We start from the raw sequence: 23,357 nt of genomic DNA on the forward strand, positions 1-23,357 counted from the left end.
TGGAACAGTGTTTTCAAAGCCAAACATTTCTACTACGATTTTATGCTGTTAACATTAGTAAAGAATACAAAACACTATTTAAAAATTTAGCTAACATACTCAAATCTTGCATATGTAAAGTGTTCAATACCAATACTGTAGTCACCCTTGCCAAGAAAGTAGAATAAATGTCTTGTTTTGTTTACATACTTTCACGTGCAGAATGTGTTTGCACACATAAAAAATATCTCAATAAAGTGCAAGTGACAACCTGTGACAAGGTTTACAGATGTTTCACTTCCTATACACCATTCTACGAAGCATAGCACAACAATTTATCCTGTATAAAACAAGAAAATGCATGTATCTCAAAAAATACAGAACTACGGCTTAAATAAAGTAAATGTAACTTGAACATAACAAGAGGAGGCTGCAAGAGAGGAAAATCCATGATTTTCAGTCAGCATGCATAGTTCCAAGAGGAATGTCTGTAATCTCACAGTGATCATGTGAACAGTCTAGTCTAAAAGTCACGCGTAGTTTATTATCACTAGAGTAGCAAGTAGTGAGGCCAAATTAAGGAGGGAAGACATTTCCTTCTCCTGTGCTTGTTTGAAGTGTTTTGGGGGGTCTGAAGCACCTTAGAACTTCATTTCCACATTACAAAATACAAATGACAATTTACTAAATAATAATAAGTAGTAAATAATAAATAAATTATAAATAAATATTTCTTAATAAAGAATTAAAAGTATTATTTTAAATTAGTTGTATTAAAAATATATTTTAAAAATCCACAAGGTTGTGTTTATTTTGTTTTTAACCTTCAGCAAGTGATTTTTTCTTATGCTAATGTATTGTGGCTTTACATCTTTTGTTTTTTAACCCTATGTTGCAGGTGCTGCTCAGGAGCAGAATAAGCTCTCTGCAGAGAACTAAACTGCCAGCCTTGAACTACCTGTTAATCACCTACAAAACACTTTTTTTAGAAGCATAGGACTTAGTTAAATATGGCTTTAAAAAAATACAGATGGAAATTGAGACAATTACAAAACATGATGAATCTCAGATAGTTCTGATTCAAAAAACCCAAGGAAACTCAAGGCTTTTCAGAGAATTGTAAGCATCTTTCTAACCGGTCTAAAAACAGTAAAACAGAAAACCCCTAAACCTCACACATTTCTGCCTCTACTTCCTTCAACTTGATCTCATTGTATGAGATAGATGAAAAATTTTATCAGCAAATTTCAGTAAAAAAGTCCAACTGAAGATGGAAATTTTCCTACAGCTAAACCTAAGTCATTGTCCTGATTCTGCTTCATCTCTAGAGCATAAATCTACTAAATAATTTAAAGATTTACTAAATATGTTTCTCATCCTTTTTTCCCCCCTCCCAAATCCCTACTACATAAGTCCTAGTTGAAATTTACAATGTTTTTGCCAAAGTTATAAATTGACATCCAAAACAATGTCATTTTCATCTGTTTTCACTTTGACAGAATGGTCTTGCCTGCTGCAATTGGATCAAAGATTCAGAGTAGGGTTCCAGATGTCTTGGACACCGATCCAAAGCAGGTACCAGGGAAAAGCATGAAAGAAGTGCAATTGGGCAAGACAAAATACTGATTGTAACTGCCAGCTTCTGACATTCTGTCTCACAGGGCCTTTTTGAAAGTGAGTGCCTCTGCATTCACTAATTTCTGATGGATTTCTTGCCTAGCTGCTTTTAAAGTATAATTTTGTCATGAATGGTGTAATAAACAAGAAAACATCTATGCAAGTAAACTGCTGGACAATAGGGCCTTTATCAGGAGGGAAGGAGTAACAAGTCTAGTCACGTAAAGGTCCCCTGTGATACAATTTGTGGTGGGTTAAGTCTGGGCAGTAACTTAGGCACCGACCAGCTCCTAATGCACTCTTCTCCCCCAGCAGGATGAGGCAGAGAATTGGAAGATCAAATGCAAGGAAAAAATTTCATGGGTCAAGGTAAAGACAGTCTAATAAGTAAAGTGGAAAAAAGCCCAACCCAACAAGTGATGTAAAGAAATCACTCACCACCCAGATTTTACTGCTCAGCCTGATGTTACTTGGCAAGACACACCACTGCGGTCAGTTTGGGTCAGCTGTCCCAGCTGTGTCCCCTCCCAGCCTCTTGCTCACCCCAGCCTACTTGCAGGCAGGGACAGAGTGAGAAACAGAGAAGGCCTTGACGCTGGGCAAGTGCTGTTTAGCAACAGCTAAAACACTGGTGCATTATCAACACTATTTCAGTCTAAACCCAGCCTAAAACACAGCACCATATAAGCTGCTATGAAGAAAACTACCTCCAAACCAGCCACACATCTATTAATTATGGACTGAACCAGAGACAAAGATGACAAATTATGGCTTTTCAGAGCTAAACTAAGTTTTTCTTAGAAATCATTAGAAGTAAGTCTAAAGATAACAGCTTGATACTTCCACATTTGTAGCCTTCATTTTTGCAGTAACTTCCATCATACTTGTCAGTATACTCCTATGCATCAGAAAGAAAACTTGAAATGCCCTCCACATACGAACACCAGCTACCAGAATGGAAATAGTTTTGAGACTAAATGTGAGTAAAATGGCAAGCAGAGTCAACAGGCTTCAGACTTATGAAATGAGTATTTATTGCAGAGCAAACAAGAAGTGTTCCAACTCACCAGCAAGTCAAAAACTTCATTAACATCTTTTCCACGGATCTCGATGCCATTGATCTCCAGAACTTCATCCCCTTCATGTAACAGCCCACTCTTCTCTGCAGCACCTCCTTTGACTATTCGACTGATGATAACAGAATCCATTTCATTGCGAACAGTAGCACCCTGTGTAGTAGCAACACATTCTGAATTTATTACATATATGAAACTCAAAGCCATCTATTGTATATATTCCAAGCCAGTGGAAAAACCATGCTGAAAGAGAATGCAAGTAACAGCCTGGATGCATACACACAATGCTCCAGTTCAAAAAACCCACTGTTCAACTCCTTCAACCTACATTAAAGAGTGAAGAATTTAATGGCTCCACACCATAAGATTATTTTTTTAGAAACACAGTCCTAAGGAAACTTTTATTTGAAAGATGCAAATAGCAGATGATAACTGCCAAACAAACCCCAAAACCAGAAACCAGACAACTAAAAAAACCAACACCTCATTGACACAAGACTTTAAGCTCCCTTGCAGCAGTCTTGGGATAGTGACTCTTGCCAAGAAGATCTGTCAAAACCCAAGCTGACAGAAGTTGTACGGATTTTACGTGGTGGTATGGCTACTGCCCAATTCAAGTTTAATACAAGTTTACTGTCTATGACTGCTTCCCATTTTGGAGGGAGGGAGAGTATTTACAAGTTAAACATTACCTTTGCGTTTGAATTCCAAATGTTTCATAGCAATCTGGAAAGGACAAAAAGCCTTACTTCCTTTACATATAACTGAGTAAGCACCAGTACTTACCAGCGGAATATCCCGAGCTTTCTCAATGCGAACTATTTTAACCGTCTCCCCTGCATACACGCCAACATTCTCATAAATCTTTTCATCTGTCATAGGCTCTGGTTGCATTTCTTGTTCTGCAACCTTATCATGAGCCAGTAGAAGTGCCTAGTGTTAAACAAAATCAGCTCAGTTACAGAAAACATCACACTCGATACGCATACAAACCAGTAGATGATATTCTGCAATTTCAACAGTCTCTGGAGGTCATAGAACACCGCAAACTGACTCAAGCAATAAAAAAAATTATTTATCACAGCTATGTAGCACCTACTCTTTTTCAAAACTTTCAGACTGGAAAATAATAAAAAAGCAATTTTGAACACAACTGTAACTGTACTTCTATCTTATCTGCACTAAAAACCCAGACATTGGTTTACTATGTATGTATCTGCAGACTCAGAATAAGTTTTGCAGTGAAAACTACTTTTACATCACCACCCCAGAACAAAATTTCCTTCATGCACCCTATGGTAAGCAGGAAACAATTGCAAAGGTAAAAACAGGTAAGCAAAGCAGCTCATGTGTTGCCCTGTTCCCACTGACCTACTGCTACATTGTTTCTGTGCAAATTACCCTGTAATACATATAGACCATAGCAAAGGCTGAATACAACCACGCACTACACTTCATTAAAAAGTTCCATTAGTTTCTGGAAATTGCAAATTCCTTATCCTAGGAAAATGAGGGTTGAGGAATAAAATTCATCCTTGCCCAGTCACCCCAAGGCAAAAAATAAGTTACGCTGAAAACAGCATCAAGAAATAGATCCATTAGATTAGAAGTTTCATTTTACCTGCATGTGAGGGGCATTCAGCAAAGCATTAAGCTCCTGTCCATCCTTGTGGTGGCTGGGTTTCAAAACACTCTGTACCTAAAAAGAAATCAAGCAGTAAAACTCTTTATCTAGCCAGAGATTTATCAATCCTCCCTCTCCTACTCAAGCACAACCCCCTACTTGCAATTATTCATTTTACTGAAAGTAAAGTATATCCATGTAGTTGTTGCACTACTGCTGATTGATTAGTCAGGGGCACATTAGGAAAACACACGAGACCACAGGACTAACCCAGCACATCTTGCCTCAGTAATAATCTACCAAATTTAAGTTGGTATCCAATACCTAACACAGATTTGTCAATTCCAGAGATTGGCAACGAGCTCAGATATCACAAAGATGCATGCAAAAAAACTAGAACTCTAGAAAGTTAGTGATTGCATGTCAGTGAAATCAGTCACAATGAAGTGTATTATGAGAATATGGTGGGTTTTTGAACTAGAGTAATTTCTTATTAATGTGACTAGCCTTCCTCTTCCTTAAAAGCAGATTATCATATTCTTATTATGGAAACTATTTCCACCAACAGCAAGGCCAAAGATTCTGAGACAGGTTTTGAAATGCATCCTAGAGTTCCTGTCTCCAAAACGCCCCTCCCTGAAAACCTGGTTTCTCTGGCTGGTTCCAAAATAATCCACACTAACACAAGCCTAGTTTTTACTCAAGCAGCTTCAGTTGCCAAAATAGGTTTTCCTTCTCGTATAGTTACCAAACAAGCCTTGCCATCATCTCTTGCAAATACTGGTATGCTCATACAGAGAGCCAAGAGCAGGGAAGTCCTCTCACATAAAGGTGAGGCTGAAGATACTTTCCAAAGCCATTATCCTCTGGCCTAATCTGACCAAAAGCACACAAGTCCAACAGCACAAATTAATCCAAAGACATCAAGAGTAGATTACACAAATCGTAGCAGCAGCTTTCAGAGAAATAGAAAACATTTTTTTCAAGAGCTTTTGACTCTTACAGATGAGGTAATTTGACATCAGAGAATCAAGAAACCAAAAGTTTCAAAGAAAAAATAATTCACCTTTTTGTATGATCTAACAGTACCTGAAGGTCTGAAAAGCCTCTATACTAGGAGCAATTTTCTACTATTTTAGAAACACTAACAACTATCTTGGATGCTACCAGATAACAGCACTGAAAACTTCCAACCCAAGATAATTTGAAATTCTAGGACAAGCCACAAAATGAGCTGTTTCCATGGAGCAAGATCCTCATGTTGCCAAACAAAGTGTCACATGGAACACATTCCTGCACTTTGCAATAAACCTGGCACAACCTCCAAAAGCCTTCCCTCTGACATCCCTAGAACATGCCTCATGGTGAGCAAATATAGTATAGCTTAAAATGGTCAAAGAAGCCAGATTTAAATAATTTTTTTAACTGGTTTCTTTAAAATCATAGAGAACAGAAATAGTTCAGCTTCACAAAGTCCTGACTTCAGTCATATCTCTGAATTAGACAGAAAGCTATTACACCTGGCTTAAACTCAATTCTAGGATGTCACACAGCAAACAGAACACAGCAAAAGACGTATTTCACTGACAAGTTTTCCTCTATTTTCAAAGAAAAGATTCTTTTATACGAAAGACTTTCTCATAGAGGTTTATTTAAGTTCTAACTTTCAAGGGACCTCGAATTCCCTTCTTGAAGAAGCAATGAGAAGCCTTAAAGCCTTATTTATCAAATCTTAATTATCTTTTTACAGGAAAACCTACTCAGAAAGCAACTTGGAAGTCTTGCAAGGAACACAACCATCTGAATACAAGGTCAGAGGTTGGGGATTTGACAGTGGAAAAGAAAGCAATCTGGTTCAACCAGTTATTCTGTGTGCAGTAAACATCCTTTATTTAACTTGAATTTCTGCTTTGAGTAATTTGATTATTCAAAATTTTAATATCCCCCCCTCTTTAAGAAAAAAGATACATCTCTCATTTGTTTATTTAATGAAGCTCTAGGAAAGATTCAGGCTGCCCTATACACCACTTATTACATCAGTAGTGCTGCATGTTACAGTCCTTTGTAACTCATGGTAATGAATCCCACAGCTTTATCAGACTAAGAAATTTGAAGAAGCCTGTCATTCCAGAAGTGACACACTACATATAGCATACGCAATCCACACTGAGAGCGTGGCAATAACTGTATTTTCTTAACTCTGAAGACTAGTTTTTATTGTTAATCATGCTAACTTTAGCTCAAGAACCCCCCCCAGAAGCTATCAATTTGGTTTCATTCCACACACTACAATTTGTAGGCATGTATGATAGAGGCATGTGCCGGAGTGATATTAAACATTCAGAAATTAACTGCACCTACAGAATTCTGTTGTTGCTTACTGGCAGGTGAGCAGGACTGTCAGACTGAACACACATACACATTCTAGTGCACTTACACCAGAAGTTATGAACTTCCAGTGCATCCCCTCAACAGTACTGAACAGGTTTATTTGCCTGATTTTGCAGAAGCAAACAGTAGCAAGTCCAAAATATTTAGGAACATAATTATATAAATTGAGCCTATTAAATATATTTAATAGCAAGAATGTCTTTGAGGTATTTGGTATGTGCTGTTAGAGGCCAAGTTATAAATTGTCCTGAATGCTGCATCCAATATTCTTACAAGGTGAAGATTCAGACCACGTTGCCATAATCCTTGCCCTCATCTTGGTCAAGTTAAAATGGATTTAAAATCAATTTAATTACACTTGATGTTTACTGGCTATTTTTATTTGAGACTTGGAGTACACCCCATTACATGAAGATAAGCTTTCTCAAATTCCTTAAGCTCACGTGCTTCATTCCACCTTTTTAATTCAATTGAAGTTTCTTAAAAAAGAAAAGAAAAATCTTCAGTTGTTAAGTGTCTGGTTATCAGAATTAATGGGAAAAGTTAACTGTACATGTACACAACCAATTTTAAGAATTTCATAAAGAGGACTGGAAAATTTTAAAAAACGAAATAATATTAGTTATTACTTCTTTAAAAGGGAGACTGTTTCATGTTGCATTGTGAAGTTGTGTTGTAAAATGCCTTTTCCTGTTAGAGATGTTCTCTTCCACTGTATAAAGCCTCAAACAAAACACATCTGTAGCTTTAAACTGGGGCACACACTCCAAATAGTTTCAGAGTTACACACTGTTGCTCATGACCTGTGCACTGAAATATGCACACCAGCACTACCTGCTATTTAAAATTAATGTTATGCATGTATCTGCTATTTTTCTTTCTTGTGATGTCTTCTGGCTTTTATCATCGAGATGCTATCAGTATCTTAAATCCAGGCTTTTGTAAGTGTCTTTTCAAAAACACCCTGAAGCAAGTAAATGAGCTGCTTTTTGGGGGAGTTTCCCATGCCTATGCTTAGAGGCAGAAAAAGCAAAAGACAACCAAAAATGAGAGTACAAGAAAAAACTTGGGCATGCAAGATAAACACGTTGTCAAGATTAAAAAATACCCCACACCAACAACAAACCCTAAAAACCAAAACAAAAACATGACCAACTTTTCTAAAGCAGAATTAATTTCCTCCCATACTGCTACCATAACAAATACAGAAACCTTTCCAAAATGAATAAAAGATCTGGAAACCAAGCATAAGATCTTCTATTCAGGCAAGACAAGGAAGTACAGAGTGATGTGAATGGAGGCCTCAAGGTATCCTCTCGAGACGCTTCTATCAGACACAGAAATATATGTCCTGAATTTCCAGCTCTATCATTTCAGGATGTTATTTAACATATTGCAAAATACAAGTCACTTAAATACACAAGAAGCTGAATCACCAAGAAACTAGATTACATCTGAAAATGGGAACAGACATTTGCAACATATATGAGTTTTCAGTAATTTCAAGGCTGGGGATGGGAGAGTCAAAATGAGTGCAGTGATATGTTTGTCTTTCATGTAATAGTCTCATGGATAATGATCAAATTGTGTTGGTTTAAAAATTCTGGATTAATGAAATCTTTTCTTTTTGTTTAACCTTCTTCATGGACTGGTAAGAGACAGAAAACTGGCTTTGCACCACCTTCTGATTTTAGGATTTACCAAATCACCTGAAAAAAAGAGAAGAACATGTTGGGAAGGTAAGGGGCAGCAAAAAATGGGGAGAAATGTGAAAGTGTGGAAATAGACCTAGAGTTTTCCTAGGCATATTTTCTTACTGGAAATTTCTATTATTTCTATTTCTATTAAGTAGCAAATAAAAGGTCATCATATTCATGAAGGGAAAGAAGCAGCTTTCTTAAGGGTTACATCTGTAATACCCTGTATTATAAAAAGAGGTTCAAAGATTCTGGCTTGTATCTGAATGAAATCCTAAACTAGGCCTATATGAAGTGGATGTTTGAGGGACTGGTTTACCAACAGAAGGTAAATGAAAAGGGTCCTTCAGACTCAGACACGGAAGAAACCTAGTAAGGATTTGGAAGCAGGCTACAGACTGATGAATAAGCAAGCTAGAAGGAAGCTCACATGTACTGCAAACATATGATTACAGTGGGTGGATTAAAAGTTTTCACAGATTCACAAAATATTCTTAAGTACTTCCAACCTGCTTTTGGCACAGTCTTACTGACAAACCTGAACAGGAAAATCCTAAGCTGAAGTTTAATCAGCACCTGCACCTTTAGACAGTGTTTAAATGATGCCCCTCAAGAGTCAGTAATTTCTTCTGCAAAAGAACTTCACGCTTTCTACAATGCTGCTGGCTTACAAGGTTTAAGTCAGTAAAAGAAAGGAGAGTGGAAAAAGCTGTTGAAAAAAAAATGCTTCTGGGAGAAAGAAAACCAGATACCAAACCAAATGAACCAACCAACCCAAAAACCCCACCAACACCCACCACCTGCTGCCAATGCTCCAACCCATATACCTGAGCCAGTTTGGTTGCTGGGTGCCTTTACTCAGCCTCTGGATCTGGCTTTGCTGAACACTACAGTGCTAGGCTTGCACTGATGTTGGTATTCAAGCTACCTAAGTCAAAGCTAACAAACACAGATTGGTGTAAGATGTAGCCACACTTCACTACATACTCGTACCAGGCCAAGGAAAATTGTGACAAACGTTACTGAGAGACCCCTCAAAATATTTTAACAATTTCTAAAAAAGGTATCAGATCTTACAAAAGAGCTGTCATCTGTCAGACAAAAAGAAGTTTAATCACAGCAGTAATTAAAACATTTAAATAAAGTATTAAGGGATCTGTTGCTCAGTTTAAAGCAAAATGCTTGTTTCCAGTATGTTTGTATTTTCAGAGATGCCCCCCAATCTAAGAACCCTGGCTCAACTCAGTGGAAAGTCACAAAAAGAGAGAACTGTAACTCAATTCCTGAATACTTGAAATAAAGAATACCAATGGAAACCAAGTTAGATTGTCACAACCACTCCCTTTTCCTACATTTAAACACAGTACCTTCTCTGTTACATATCTATCCATGCTGAAGAGGGAGTTCCTACCCCCAAAATATTTTTCTGGTTACTGTTTGCTGTATCCGGTTTTTCCAGATTTCCAATCAGTGACTATTATAAACCTTTCATATTCAACATTCAGTCACTCCGACAAGCTTGACAAGTACGTATTTCAACAGTAGCTATGATTACAGGTTTCATGTATATCCCAGGGATGCATACTGTACATACCTCTTGTGCTAGTTCTTGTGCATTGGAGCTGAGAGGATATGGAGGGCTGGCTTTGTTCATATGCACTGTAACAGCATTGTGGATCTTAAATGCATTCTGAAAATCGGTATTTTGAACAAGCTGTAAAATGAGCGAGATATCCTCTTGACTCTGAGGGTCTACCAAAACGTGCTGGATATGCTTAAGAGAATTTAACAGTTCTTCAACTTCTAGGTAAGAAATAACAAAATACAAATAAGATATAAGTTAACAAGAATGGTAATTAAGTAATATTTAGAGTTATACAAAAATTTTTTGCTGTTCAGTTTTTAAACCAGCAGTGATATATGCAAGTTTATTAGTTATCCATTATTCCAACTTTTTTGTAGCAGAATGTAACTGAATAAAAAGAGTAAAAAAAAAAAAAAAAAAAAAAAAAAAAAAAAAAAAAGAAAGAAAAAAAAAGTCCCCAAGTCAGTAAGAGCAGTAAGGTTTTACTGCTAAGCTCATCTTGATGCACTGAATATTCACTGATACCTTGGTTCACCTTTCTGTGTGCATCTACCAGATATGGTAGGTATCTGTGTATCTCAACTAAATATTGCTTATTTATGGAATGAATGTTTGATAAGTAAATTACACTCAATTTATAAACAAAATTATGCTCAGTCTTAGCACATTAAAATAAAAAGGATGAAAAAATATAATCTATAAACATCTATGAGTTTTGAAAGTTATCTACAGCAAAGAGAAGTCCACATCTTTTACCTACAAGAATATGAGTTCTGCTTGGGCAGTAAAATATTTTAACATATTTTAATAACCAGTTTCCATATGTTTGCAGAATACTATGCGTTACATTCCTGAGTTTCAAGAACTGATCTTGATGCTTTACAAGTGCTTCTCAAAGACTTTTACATTATTTTAAACCAAACCAAATTTCTGCTAAATAGGCCACTTCTCAAAATTAAGTACTTGAGAAACCACCTAAAACAAGGAATATGAATCAAACACAGGTAAGAAATTCTGAAGCAGACCAAAAAAAAAAAAAAAAAAAAAGCATGATTGAGCCTGAAAGAATGTATATGTTTTCACACTTTGTATGAAAAAATCAGTTCAGCCACAAGAAGCTGGTCAGCAATCTTATATTTTAATAAATTCAAGTAAGCTAGAATTTTGAACCCTGGTATTTAAAAAAAACCAACAACGATGAAACCCTCAAATTTTAAAACTGTCAGTTGATGGTCAGTCTTCTTTACTGATACCAAATTATCCCTTTGAGAATAATTTTTAAGTTTTAGCAACTTTCATTTATTCATTATGAGCTAATAATATTAGGAACACTATCAGGACATCAGCTAAGTTGCACTTTTTACATGAAAAATCACAGTAGATACCAATCACTAAGACAGATACCTCTGTCAAGAAGTTTCCCGTAGGTATTTTTAACCACAAACTCATCAGTACACTGAACACAAGCCTAGAATCAAAATTTTTGAGCACAACATAAAAAAAAGGTTGATAAATGGGCACATGAAAACCATAAAGCCTAATAAAATAAGCACTTCAAACAAGTTTAATTGTTTTAAATTTGGACAAACCATACCTATTTACAAGCTGTCAAGTCTGAGTTTGCAAGTTAGTCTTCTGTATTATAAAAGGAAACAAACAAGCCAGGGCTACTACTCTTGTATTTTACTGTCTGCAGGACAATAAAAAAAAGTAATAAAAACCCCTCCAAAGCCATTTCACACATGCTAAAATCATCCTACCCACCAAAGGTCAAGGGCTTCTTCCTGTAACCACCAGAGAAACAAAGGGCAGTAGAACAAAAGCTGCACAGAAAGCTTGGATACTGGCTGTGCAGGATATTCCACTGGTGCTACAGCTCACAACACTAATTAAAGGTAGCCAATGTCTCACTAGGAAACTGTATACAGAATATACTGCTTATCACACTGGGAGAAATGCCATTTGGAGAGAAGGCTAAAGAACACTCCACAAGTGAGAATATTTGCTAAATAGGACATTGGCAGCTGGCAAAATTCTCATCTAATGGAGAATGTAGAGTAGTGAAGTACCTCTTCAACTCATTCTCACAAGTCTGAGGAAGTGCACTGTTTTCAAGCACAAAGGAAAAAAAAGTGAGTAAAACAGATGTCATTGCACAGCTCCTACTGACACCTGCCTGGTTAAAAAACATACCAACTCAAAGTTCTGCTATTTGTTACGGTTACTGGATTCAAAAAGCAGTGAGATGTTAGAGAAGAACCTCGCTCCTTTTATCTCTTGCTATGCATTATTTTAGTCCATTGTTTCTGAACTCTCTCTTACACATCTGAAAATTCAAATACATACACATATATACACACGCAATTCTAATACATGTTGCATGTAAGATATAAATTCATACAGAAAGACAGACATCTTGCTCTGTATCTATAAAAAGACATCCTGTTCCTAGATGTCTTTACATATTCTCTTTTTGGCCCTTTGCTAGTTCCTTCTGTGTTGCCCTTTCTTACAAACTACCACGGTACTCTCTTCCCTGTACAATTCCCTTCCACACTGAGGCTTCATCTGCTAGATGCCAGAGCTTTATACCAAGTGATTTCCCCCCACCATGAAACAGCAAATGAATACCCACCTCAACACAATAATAAAAGAGAAATAATATTTGAAAGGAGTGAAATGAAATATTCCTCAAAAGGTAACACTCCATTTCCTAGTCACTTGTTTAATAAAAGACCATACACACAAAACCACATACAAATCTGGCTTTATGCATGCCTAATTCTCTTTAGGTTCCTGCTTCTAAAGTCTAAGTCACAGATAACATTTCGGTGCAGGGTTTGGTTTTCTTTTTTTGTTGGTTTTGGTCGTTTTAAAGTAACAATAATTTTAAAAAGCATCAGGTAACAAAAGACTCCATCTCCAGATATATCCTATTAATAGGGTTGTCTTGAAGAAAAAAAAGTTCAGTAAGACCAACATCTGCATTTACTCACAGAAAAGTCAGGGTTCTTTTGCAGACCAAGTCCATTTTTTAATTGCAGATCAATTAGCAATCAAATACTGGGTTTTGTCAAGTCGTCTTTTACAAGAAGCGCTGCAGCCTTTTTCCATTAGACTATGAAATGGCTGGAATGTGACTGAGCGCTGTGAGATATACACATTAATCAAAAGACTGCCAGGGCAAAAGTATGCAACTGCAGGGGAGGACCTGCAGTCACAGCTTAACATGTTATATTAGAAAATGAAGAAAAGAAAATAGATGGTTTTTATCACCTTAAACAAAAGTTAAGAAGAGCAAACTTAAGAAGATAGGCTTCATTTTATGTCAGCGCCAATGTCTTGATTCCTAAACTTTTCTGCAGAGTAATCTATGTGCTGGTACTAGCACTTTAATGATTCAAATATAACTTGAATCACATGGCTAGGAAAAGTAGTTTTGGATAAAACAGTATTTCAGAAAGTTTATTTATAACATATTTATAAATAAGTTTTGGCCAAGGCATAAAAGCAAAAAATAGGTGGGTTTAAAAAAAAAAAAAAAAAAAAAATCATCACTGTAGCCAGAAAGGGCTTACTTCAGAGAAAGGCTTACTTCCATGAAATGTCAGTTACTCATTTAACTAAATTAGCTGAATGAACTGTAGCAAACAGAAAAAGTCTGTTTTTTACAGAAGCATAGTGCTATGAAAAAGCCAGTAAATACTTACATGCCCATGTGCTAGGTGCAGAGAATATTATTTCCATTATTTCCTTTTAAACAGCTGTCTAAATCATATACTGCTTTGTTAACAAACATGCCCTTTAAAAATCTTTTGGTTAAGTGTCCTGTTTTATTTTTATACATAAATTCCAATTTCTTTAATCTAGTCTGCTTTCTTTTATGATGATAAAAACATTAAAGACTTGGCAAGGATCTGCCAAATTAGACATTGGCACTTACAAAACACTTTCCAAATTAAAAATACAGACACATAGGTCAATATTCTTAAAAGATGTATCTTCAGGAGAAGCTCTATGGATTAACACACATACACACAATAGGAAAATTAAAATCAGTATTTCAAAAAATTCCAAAGAAGGATAGTTGAACATCTCTGTAATTCACTAGCACCTGTTCAAGTTTATTTGGGGTTTTCCTAACTAATCTCAGAGGTTTGTGGATATGACTAATCACTCTAACCTGGACAGTCAAAGTGGAAAGAGGGAAAGAGCCAGATGCAGTGTTAAAAATGTTAGAAAGATAACCCAGAAACTGGAAAAAGGACATGCTCAAGAGTAGAAGAAAATTTTGTACAAGTTCAAGCTACTGCAGAAGCACTTCACTAAATTTAAATTTTAACTCTGTTTTTGACAACACTAGTGAGTGAATACAGATTCTTTAGGGACTATACAAGTTAAAAACCCACAGTATTTTATTTAGAACTATTTTTCCTATGTTTACAATAATTCAACGTCATAGTTGAGTATAATCAAAACCTACTCTTAACCACAGAATCACATAGTGGGTAAGGTTGGAAGGGACCACAATGGGTCATCTCATCCAACCTCCCTGCTCCAGCGCGGTCATCCTAAAGCACATGGCACAGGATTGTATCCAAACAGTTCTTGAGTACCTCCAGTGAGGGAGACTCCACAGCCTCCCTGGATAATCTATTCCAGTGCTCAATCACCTGCACAGTAAAGTTTTTCCTCGTGTTCAGGTGGAACTTCCTGTGCTTCAGTCTCTGCCCACTGCCTCTTGTCCTATTGCTTGGCACCACCAAGAAGATCCTGGATCCATCCTCTGACATCCTGCCTTCAGATACTGACAGGCATTGATGAGATCCCCTCTCTGTCTCCTCTTCTTGAGGCTGAACAGGCCGCGCTCCCACAGTCTTTCCTTTTAAGAGACGCTCTCTTGTTGCCCTTCACTGGACCTGCTCCAGGAGCTCCCTGCCTCTCTTGTCCTGAGGAGCCCAGAACTGGACACAGCACTCCAGGTCAGGTCTCACCAGGGCTGAGTAGAGGGGCAGGATCACCTCGACCAGCTGCCAATGCTCTCCCTAATGCAGCCTGGGATCCCATTAACCTTCTTGGCCACACAGGCACTGCTGGCTCATGGAATGCCGAATGATAAATCCTCTCTTCTTAAATCTGAAGTTTATTGATCCAAATGACAAGACCCAAACTTTGATTACAAAAGTGGACAAAGTCACTTAGTCATTTTACTTCAAGATGCACCTTATACCACATGTTATTTCCTAATTTACCTCTTTCTACACACACACCTCTACAATCTTCTTGTCCCCGATGTTTGGCATTTCTCTTCTTACACCTAGTATTCAAAGAATCCTAGCTTCCATTCAATACCAATTTCCCATCTTCTATTCTTGCTGAGCCAAAACTAGTTTCCTCTTCCAACTTTTCACAAATACTGTCTTCGACAATCTCTCAGCTTCTCCCACAGCTGGTACCCTTCTGAATTCCCCACTGAGAGATTTTTAAACCCACCTTTTTGTCATCACAGTAATTTCTTCACTGTTATTTCTCCTGTCCAAAGAGCTTCAGTCTACACTAGCTCCTAACTGGTTCTCAAGTATGTCAGACCGATGCCTGTTACTCACTTCTCATCCCTACCAGTTTCCATGGGTAGCTGCTTTGCCCATTGGTTTGCACCTATCCTCCCTCCAAGGTCTCACCACCTCTAGCATGAAATCTAGCCCCAGCTTTCTAATTTCAAGTCACTCTTTCCTCCCTTCTCTTGTTTCAATGTCCAATTCCTCCAGTAGTCAGTCTTCACGGCTTTTGGCCACTGTGGCTAGGCAAGCCCCAAGTGAAGTCACTTTTACTGTTTGACATCCATTTTTCTATCTTCTGCTTTGTGCTCCCTCTACAGAGGGAATTTTACAATCAAATACCTAATGCTTCATGAAGTTCTGTACAGAATCTCCTCCTTACAAAGAGATCTCTCAGCTGACAAGCCATGCACTAAAACAAGGTACACCTGCCTTGTTTGTAATTGACCCTGCTCTCCACAGGAGGCTGAACAGGATGACATCCTGATGACCCTTTCAATCTAAATTTTCCTAAAGAGGGATTTGTACAATAAGGATTACCAGAGGTTATGGAGCAGAGACATGTCTTTAGCAGAACTGCTGCTTGGGCACACAAATACTAGAGATGAAGTAAAAAAGAAGGAATTAGCAATTTCATAGCTATTTTTCACTCTGTATTCTCAACTACCAGCCAGTAGGAAAAAAAATATCAAGAAACTTTAGGGCAGCCCAGAAAAAAAGGCTGCCTTTTTAAAGCAATCTGGATCTCTGAACAGGTATGGATTTGGAAATCTGAACTGGACTCCCACAAATTCCCAGTGGGTCTTTTTCACTCCAGTGACACACCACATTTTATTTAAAATACTTACGTTTGAGGAAGAAAGGTTAGAAATGTTCTCCAAATAAGTGGAGTTAAAACAATGACAACTAAGAAATGAAAAATTTCAGCATCTATTTCTTCAAAAATTATTAACATTACACTTTTGTCAATGTGTACGCAGATTTTCATTATCAAAACCAATACTTTAAGAGCTGTATTGGTGCGACATTTATATTAGGTGGCAATCGATAATGCAAGACAGAATGGGAAAAAAAACACTAGCATGTTTCGCTTTAAAGAATTAACAACTCTTGCATTTTTATTTTAAATGACAATCTGTATTTATTCATTCCTCATTCTGGTCTACAGTTCATCAAACATCATAAAATTGGATATTACTTACACAGTTTTCCCCAGCCTTAAGATGATAGAGACACTGACTGAATTATTATCCACAAAGTATTTAACTGTTCCCCACATGGATCAGTTTTGAAAGGCCATTTGCTGAGGCACATAGCCTCACATTTGGCCAAGTAAAAAAACCCCAAACCACCACAAATCTAAAGGACCAGAAGACTTTAAATCTGTTTATGAAAAATTAGCTAAATTAGGTTTTCAGTGGCCTAAAAGAGCATTAATATCAAATAAATCTTAACCCTGTTAGCCCACCCATTGCATTTTACCTACCTAGTGTTTTCACAGTGTAATGAGGACTCTCCAAAACAATTCCTTCTTCTGTGTCAAATATTGGATTATCTATTCCAGTTTTAGGAGGAATTTGTGCTAGTTTCTTTAGCCTCATGGAAGCAGTAAGGTCCAGTTCTTGTTTCCTTCCCTCTTCTTCTCGCCTGCGCCTTATGTCCTCCTGTTGCTGACGGATTCGCTCCAGTTGAGCACTCCGCCGCATGGGCATCATCCTGGAGCCCAAGTCCCCAGGGCAATCAACAGCCATTTCTCTGTGCTTCTGAGGTTCCTCAGGAGATACAAGGTCCACATTTTTTGCTTCACTGTCAGAATCTTCTGTGATATGTCCATTCATATGAGAAGTTGTCATGATTATTTGTAATTATGCTTAAGCTCTTCAAAACAAAACGCTGCTATTAGGCCAGTTTGTGTTACGATATTGTGTAAAATCCATTATAAATTCAAATATATTTCCCTTCCATCGCAAGACGCTTGAAGAGGCATCCAGGAGGAAAATCTAATGACAGATATTCAAAAGAAAAGAAATTAGTGAGTAATTGGACAAATAAGAAAACATCTAAGGTCCCCGGGCATCAAAACAATGGAACTTTTTGTCCAAACATTCATAGTGCTTCTTCCCCTTCTAAGAACTACAGAATCCTCACAAATCTGTTTCACATACTTTGGTAGACTTCAGATGCCAGTGTCAGAAAAGGAGCACTGTTCAAACTAATGTTAAAATCTCTTGTATTCCCCATTCAAAACCATGGTGATTCTGCTCTTAACACAATTGAAAATAAACAGTTTTCCGAGAGCTCTCACTCAAATTTTGATTTGTTCCTTCACTCCTAAAAATTCCAACACAAACCATGCTTACAACCCTACAAACACTAAATATTAAAAACATGTTATAAACAACATGCTTGTAAGAAGTTGAGTATATGCTCAATGCAAGTAAAGATATTTGCATTTATTGTTTATAAATTGGGGCATTTTATGTAAACATTGCTTCCTGGGTTCAAAGAAGACAAGTCGGACATAGAGTTCCTTCATAAGATACTATCTAAAGCAGACAGGAGCTGCACTTACACAATTCCAAGTAGAGATGAAGTCCTAGGATAAGGGCTGGACAATTCTGGTTAGCAGCTACTCTTAATACTTCCTATAGGTATGCATTAAAGCAGGAAGGATTAAATACAGGAGTAAAAATCCTTATGTGGGCATACAGACATACAGATTTGACAGAGAATAATAATTAATTTCAACAGTCAAGTATGACATTCCACTATACTACACACACCTTGATCTGGTTTCTTATTTCTGATGATTCAGGCTAAAGAGCTTAGGTGTCCTGATTAATATAACCACTCATCTCTTAAATACAATACATGCAGCAGTGTGTTTTATACCACATTGCCTGTCACTGATATGTTCTCCTCAATTAAAAGGTCGTAAAATTAACAAATGGTTGCGTACCGTATTACCAATATACATAATTTTTCAAGTTACTTTTTTTTTTTTTTTTAGTTTACTGAGAGGAAATAATAGGAAATATCTCTGAGTTTTATTACACACTGGAAGCACCAAGACAGAAAAAAAACCCAAAAAACAAAACCCCAAATCACCAACATTCTTATACCAAATGTTTGTGTTTGGAGGAGGAAGGGAAGAAAGTTTATGTTGTAATTAAGTTGAAAATTAAATATCTATAGTTCTGTTTGGGAGGAGCAGCAATATAAACTCCTACACAAGTTTTTGCCAGCTTGCAATTCTAAATACGTACAGCTTTTCATTTTCCTGAGGAGTAGCACACAGCTTACAGCAACAACAAAACTATTTCCTTTACTTGTTTCCTGTCTAGCCCACTACTAAAATAGTTATTACTAAAATCTTCCCAAGAAGAAAATTAAATTCAAGCATTACTGTGGTAGCAAAATTCCTTTTTTGCCCTTAAAAGACACTTAATTGCACTCCACTGATACGCTCAACATTCAATGCTCAACATTCACACATTCAGAAAAAAAACCTAGGCAAAAAGCCGATCAAAAACTGCACAGTACTGGGGCTAGCACTGCAAGTACCCCACAATTACTTAGTGCCTGTAAAGCCTTCAGTTAGTGCCCAAGTTAGAACAGCTTTTCAAAGAATGGAGCCACATAAAGTTAGCATTTAGACAGGGTTATATAAAGCACCACTTTTAAAAAGTTCTCTGAAGTTCAGAGAAAGGTGGATAAAAATTAGCAAAATGATCCTCAGAAAGCTACATTTCCCCTTCTGAAAAGGCAACTTCTCTGCACAGAAATACCAATCCCCAAAAAAGAAGCACCAATATGAACAATAAAATTGCAAAGACCACTAATTTAACTGTGGATGGATGATAATCCAAATTCTTTTTAATTCAAGTTGTATTGGCCATAGCTTGTCTGAACACTGAGCCATTTCAAAGCTACATTCATCTCTTTTCAACTCTGACAAGATGAAAGAAAACTCACATTCCTGAATCTACAGGGTACAACAATTTGAGGGGATGAATAATATCCATTTAATCAGCACTAAAAAAGTCAAAACCAGGGTGTAAGGACCTGCAGGAAGAAAAACACAACTTTAAACTCAATCATGTGCAAGCTAAATGATGTCACACTCTCAAATGAACCCTAATCAGGAAGAATCATCAGAAAATTCAGTTGATGGCCAATACTTAAAAACTGGTCAAGAACATTTACAGTGGGATTAGCTACATAGCCTCCATCAAATTTAAAAGTACCAGCTACAAAAATGGCACACCAAAACCTCATATATCTATATATAGAGTGAGAAGATTTTAAATCTCTTTAGTTTAGCAATATGGACTGAAGACAAGAGAAACAAAAATATAGTCTGGAGTAAATATTATTAATAGGCAACCTTAGTAACACTGCTCACATTTTCAGTATAAACTGTGTGCAAGACACAAAGGACATACAAATTCTCTGAACAGGGTACCAAGACATTTAAGTCACCAGTGATAATAGCTGCCCACTCTCAGTATTCAAAATCTGAGTCAATCAAGTAAAAAAGAAACAAAAGCTACAGAAAAGGAGAGCTCTCTTGCAGTCACACTTTAACAGCAAGAGTCAGAAAACCACAATGACAAATTAAGATACTTGGTATTTTTAATAAAAAGTATTCCTGGTGTCCCAGGAAGCTAGGTACTCCTGCAACAAGCAATAAACAGCACAGCTGTTTATTGAATCACACTCAGATTATACAAAAGATGGTACAAAACATCACGTTATCTGGCAACCTAAAATTTGGTGTTATGGAAACATCAAACAAACTACACAAAAACCTGACCCCTAGATATAACTAGTTGATAATCCATAAAAGCATAGGCATGCTGCAAGTCTGGAATGCTGAACAACTTCCTTTAATCAAAGAATTTCTGATAACAGCTGACCCCTTCCAAACCTAAGCCCCTCTCCTTCCTGTCGTCTCAAGTCTGCATCAGACATCACAAATCCTCATCTCCAACTGTTTTGGAAAAATGTTATTGCCCAACTGCAACAAATGAAATAAACATGTAAGGAAAAAAATCAGATCAGCTCACAAGTCCCTCTCCACAATGGTCCTAAGGAGGCAAAATGTAAAATACTACACTGATAAAAACTTTAGTTTGGTTCTCAAATTAAGGTGTGGTACAGCTGAGGTTAAAAATAAGATTCAGCTTAAGGGAGGTACCAGGAGCATAAAATTTTATTTTAACCAATATGCATGGCAGCAAAAGTCTTAAGATGAATAATTTCAGAAACTGTTCTCTTGGCTTTTCTTTCTGAAGGTTTCTTTTGCAATTTTAAAAACTCCATGATAGCAACAATAAGGGAAGGTAGTTACACCAAGTCTGTTCTCTGCAAATTGTGGATTATCCAATAAAACAGATTTTCAGCCCAAGAGAAGCTTATTTTGCCAAATTAGTATTTAGTACCATGGAGAAAAATTTACAGACTTACTCATTTTTACTCAATTTTACTAATTTTTACTACTTCATATGTACCATCTATATAACATTTGTAATTAAGAGAATTCCTTTCCACTTCAGAACTTGGTAGTAGCAGTTTCTATACTTTCTAGATATGTACAAGTGTCTCGTTACACAGAGTTTGATTGCTCAAAGTTTAATAGGGTTAAATCATGGCTTTGACCATCTTGCTTTGAACTGCTGATATCTAACTGGGGAATCTTAGTGTTTCCACATGATACGTAGAGCTTTCCAAATAAAGCAGATTTATGACTCTCTCTGTCCAACTTTGTATCGCAAGTCTTACCAACACAGTCCTGGAGAGAGTATATGAAAGTCTCTTCAAAACAGATTACTTTTATTTTTGGCCTCCAGAGGAAAGTTTCTAAAAACTGATAATGTTAGTACAGCTATTGAGAAAGAGCACTTCAGTCACTCTGGTCACCACTGGGCATCATACAAAATTCTGACAGCAAACAAGACATGTTTCTGATGCAAGTTCATAACAGCAAAATTAAAGAAGAAACCACAAGTACTGTCTTGCTAACTATACTTACTATTCTCAAAAATACTGTATTTTACAAGATGCCATTCTTCCTACAGCTAACAACATCAGGTTTCTATCATCTTTTTAAACACCCTGAATACACTATACAAAGCACAGACCCCAAAAGCTCTGTAAAAGAATAAACATACATAAATGTAATCATCTTGGTGTGCAAGGCAGATGCTTGTATAAAATATGTACTGACAGGGATCGAAACAGAAGTGCTGTAAGATGGTTTAAGTTTTCACTTGCTTCCTGGGGACTGTGGCTGGTGTGCATAGCAATCCTAATTGCTTTAACAACCAAATTCTGTATGGTAAAATTAAATTTGTTTTGCTTCAGCAACTTCCAAAGAGCAAAAATGACATTTTCTGGAGGCTGAGGTTTTGTGTTACATTCAGTGGTATTAAAATTCTTTCAGTGCTGGAAGTATGATTAGACCTGATAGTTCCCTTTTTAAAATTCATTAAAGCTGCAAATTCTGAATGACTGCAAGGAAGTTCAGTGCTTACCTCCACTGAAATTTCATTAGTTTTGGCACAGATTAGAGTATAAAAGCCCAACCTACATTTGTAATTTTGATATAAACACAAGAAGCATATATTAAACATAAGCACAGTGCAAAGGATTTATCATCAGTTTAAAGCCATGTACTACAACAGATACGTTATTTTAAAATATTAATTAAAACCAACTGGAAGATGAAATCTAGGTTGCTGAAGTGGATTAGAAATGAGATTAAAATCACATACAAGATGTTTCCTGATATCTGAACTACTAATAAAATATGAGCTGAAAACTATGCTACACATCTCTGTTGTGTATTATTAATGACTCAAATATAGTGTGTCTTCTGGTACTTTTACTCAGTACTTGAGATTCTAGGCAAGCAAAACCTAAGTCATAAAAATCACAAAGTAGCAAAGTAAAACACTTCAGTAATTCTACAAATGGAAGCTTGGCGTAGGAAAATAAAAAATAATTCCCAGCTTTCCTTGCATCATCTACTATGCACCATTTTTTCTTCAATGGTATTTCAGTGAATCTACAAGATTAGGAGACTTGGAATTACATAAAGGAAAATACAATACAAACCATGTTGTACCACATAAAATTCACCACCACTACTTGATGAGAGTTAAAGATTAGACTTTATGCTAGAAAATACTTCACAGATATTTCCTATGACTCTTAATAGTACCTGAAATAACTGCTATAGCCTAGAGCAGACTGATGTTTTTCAAAAATAAGTAGAAGCTACAAAATTTATGACAACTTGATATTTCTTTTCTTTAAATTACAAAAAAAATCTGTAATGGAAAAGAAATCTTTACACTAGCTTTGCAACATGTTCAAGAAAATGACTTCTGGTATGGTTTGTTTTTTCAGTCTAATATAAACTATTCTTTCCTCTAACTAGATATTCTAGCATAGACTTTAGTACTGGAAGCAAACTCTTCCTTTAATATCCAGCTGACTCTTGTTCCAATAATTTCAAACTAGAGTTCATTATAACACCTGTCAAGCACAGTAACTCAGTACAACATGTGAATTTCAAAGGGCTCTCAGACACGCCAAGAGGTTTTAGCATTCCACGCTCACTTAAATGTGCAAGATATGTGGATCAACAGCAAAAAGGGCTAAATCCTCAAATTGATCATAATTTTCATTGTTAGCAGTTTCTAGGTTACATTTGTACAAGAACAATAGTAATGTTAATTTACAGCATTAAAGCACAGAGAAATTGATGAAACTGAAAATTCAGATGCTAAGGTAAGATTCCGGTTTTATAAAAGGTATAAACAA

At 36.6% G+C, this 23,357-nt stretch overlaps 1 protein-coding gene across 1 annotated transcript in view; it reads right to left on the minus strand.

The window, feature by feature from the left end:
• Positions 1-23,357, minus strand: part of PALS1 (protein associated with LIN7 1, MAGUK p55 family member) — a 59,047-nt gene that overhangs the window by 14,169 nt on the left and 21,521 nt on the right. Inside the window, exons 2-6 of the mRNA XM_082283746.1 lie at positions 17,014-17,527; positions 9,979-10,187; positions 4,294-4,371; positions 3,459-3,605; positions 2,664-2,825 (exon numbers count right to left, since the gene is read on the minus strand). Coding sequence (XP_082139872.1) covers positions 2,664-2,825; positions 3,459-3,605; positions 4,294-4,371; positions 9,979-10,187; positions 17,014-17,380 — 963 coding nt within the window. The 5' untranslated portion in view covers positions 17,381-17,527. The remainder of the gene's footprint in view (positions 1-2,663; positions 2,826-3,458; positions 3,606-4,293; positions 4,372-9,978; positions 10,188-17,013; positions 17,528-23,357) is intronic.

This window comes from Coloeus monedula (assembly GCF_965178545.1).
Source record: "Coloeus monedula genome assembly, chromosome: 6".
Lineage (NCBI taxonomy): Eukaryota > Metazoa > Chordata > Aves > Passeriformes > Corvidae > Coloeus > Coloeus monedula.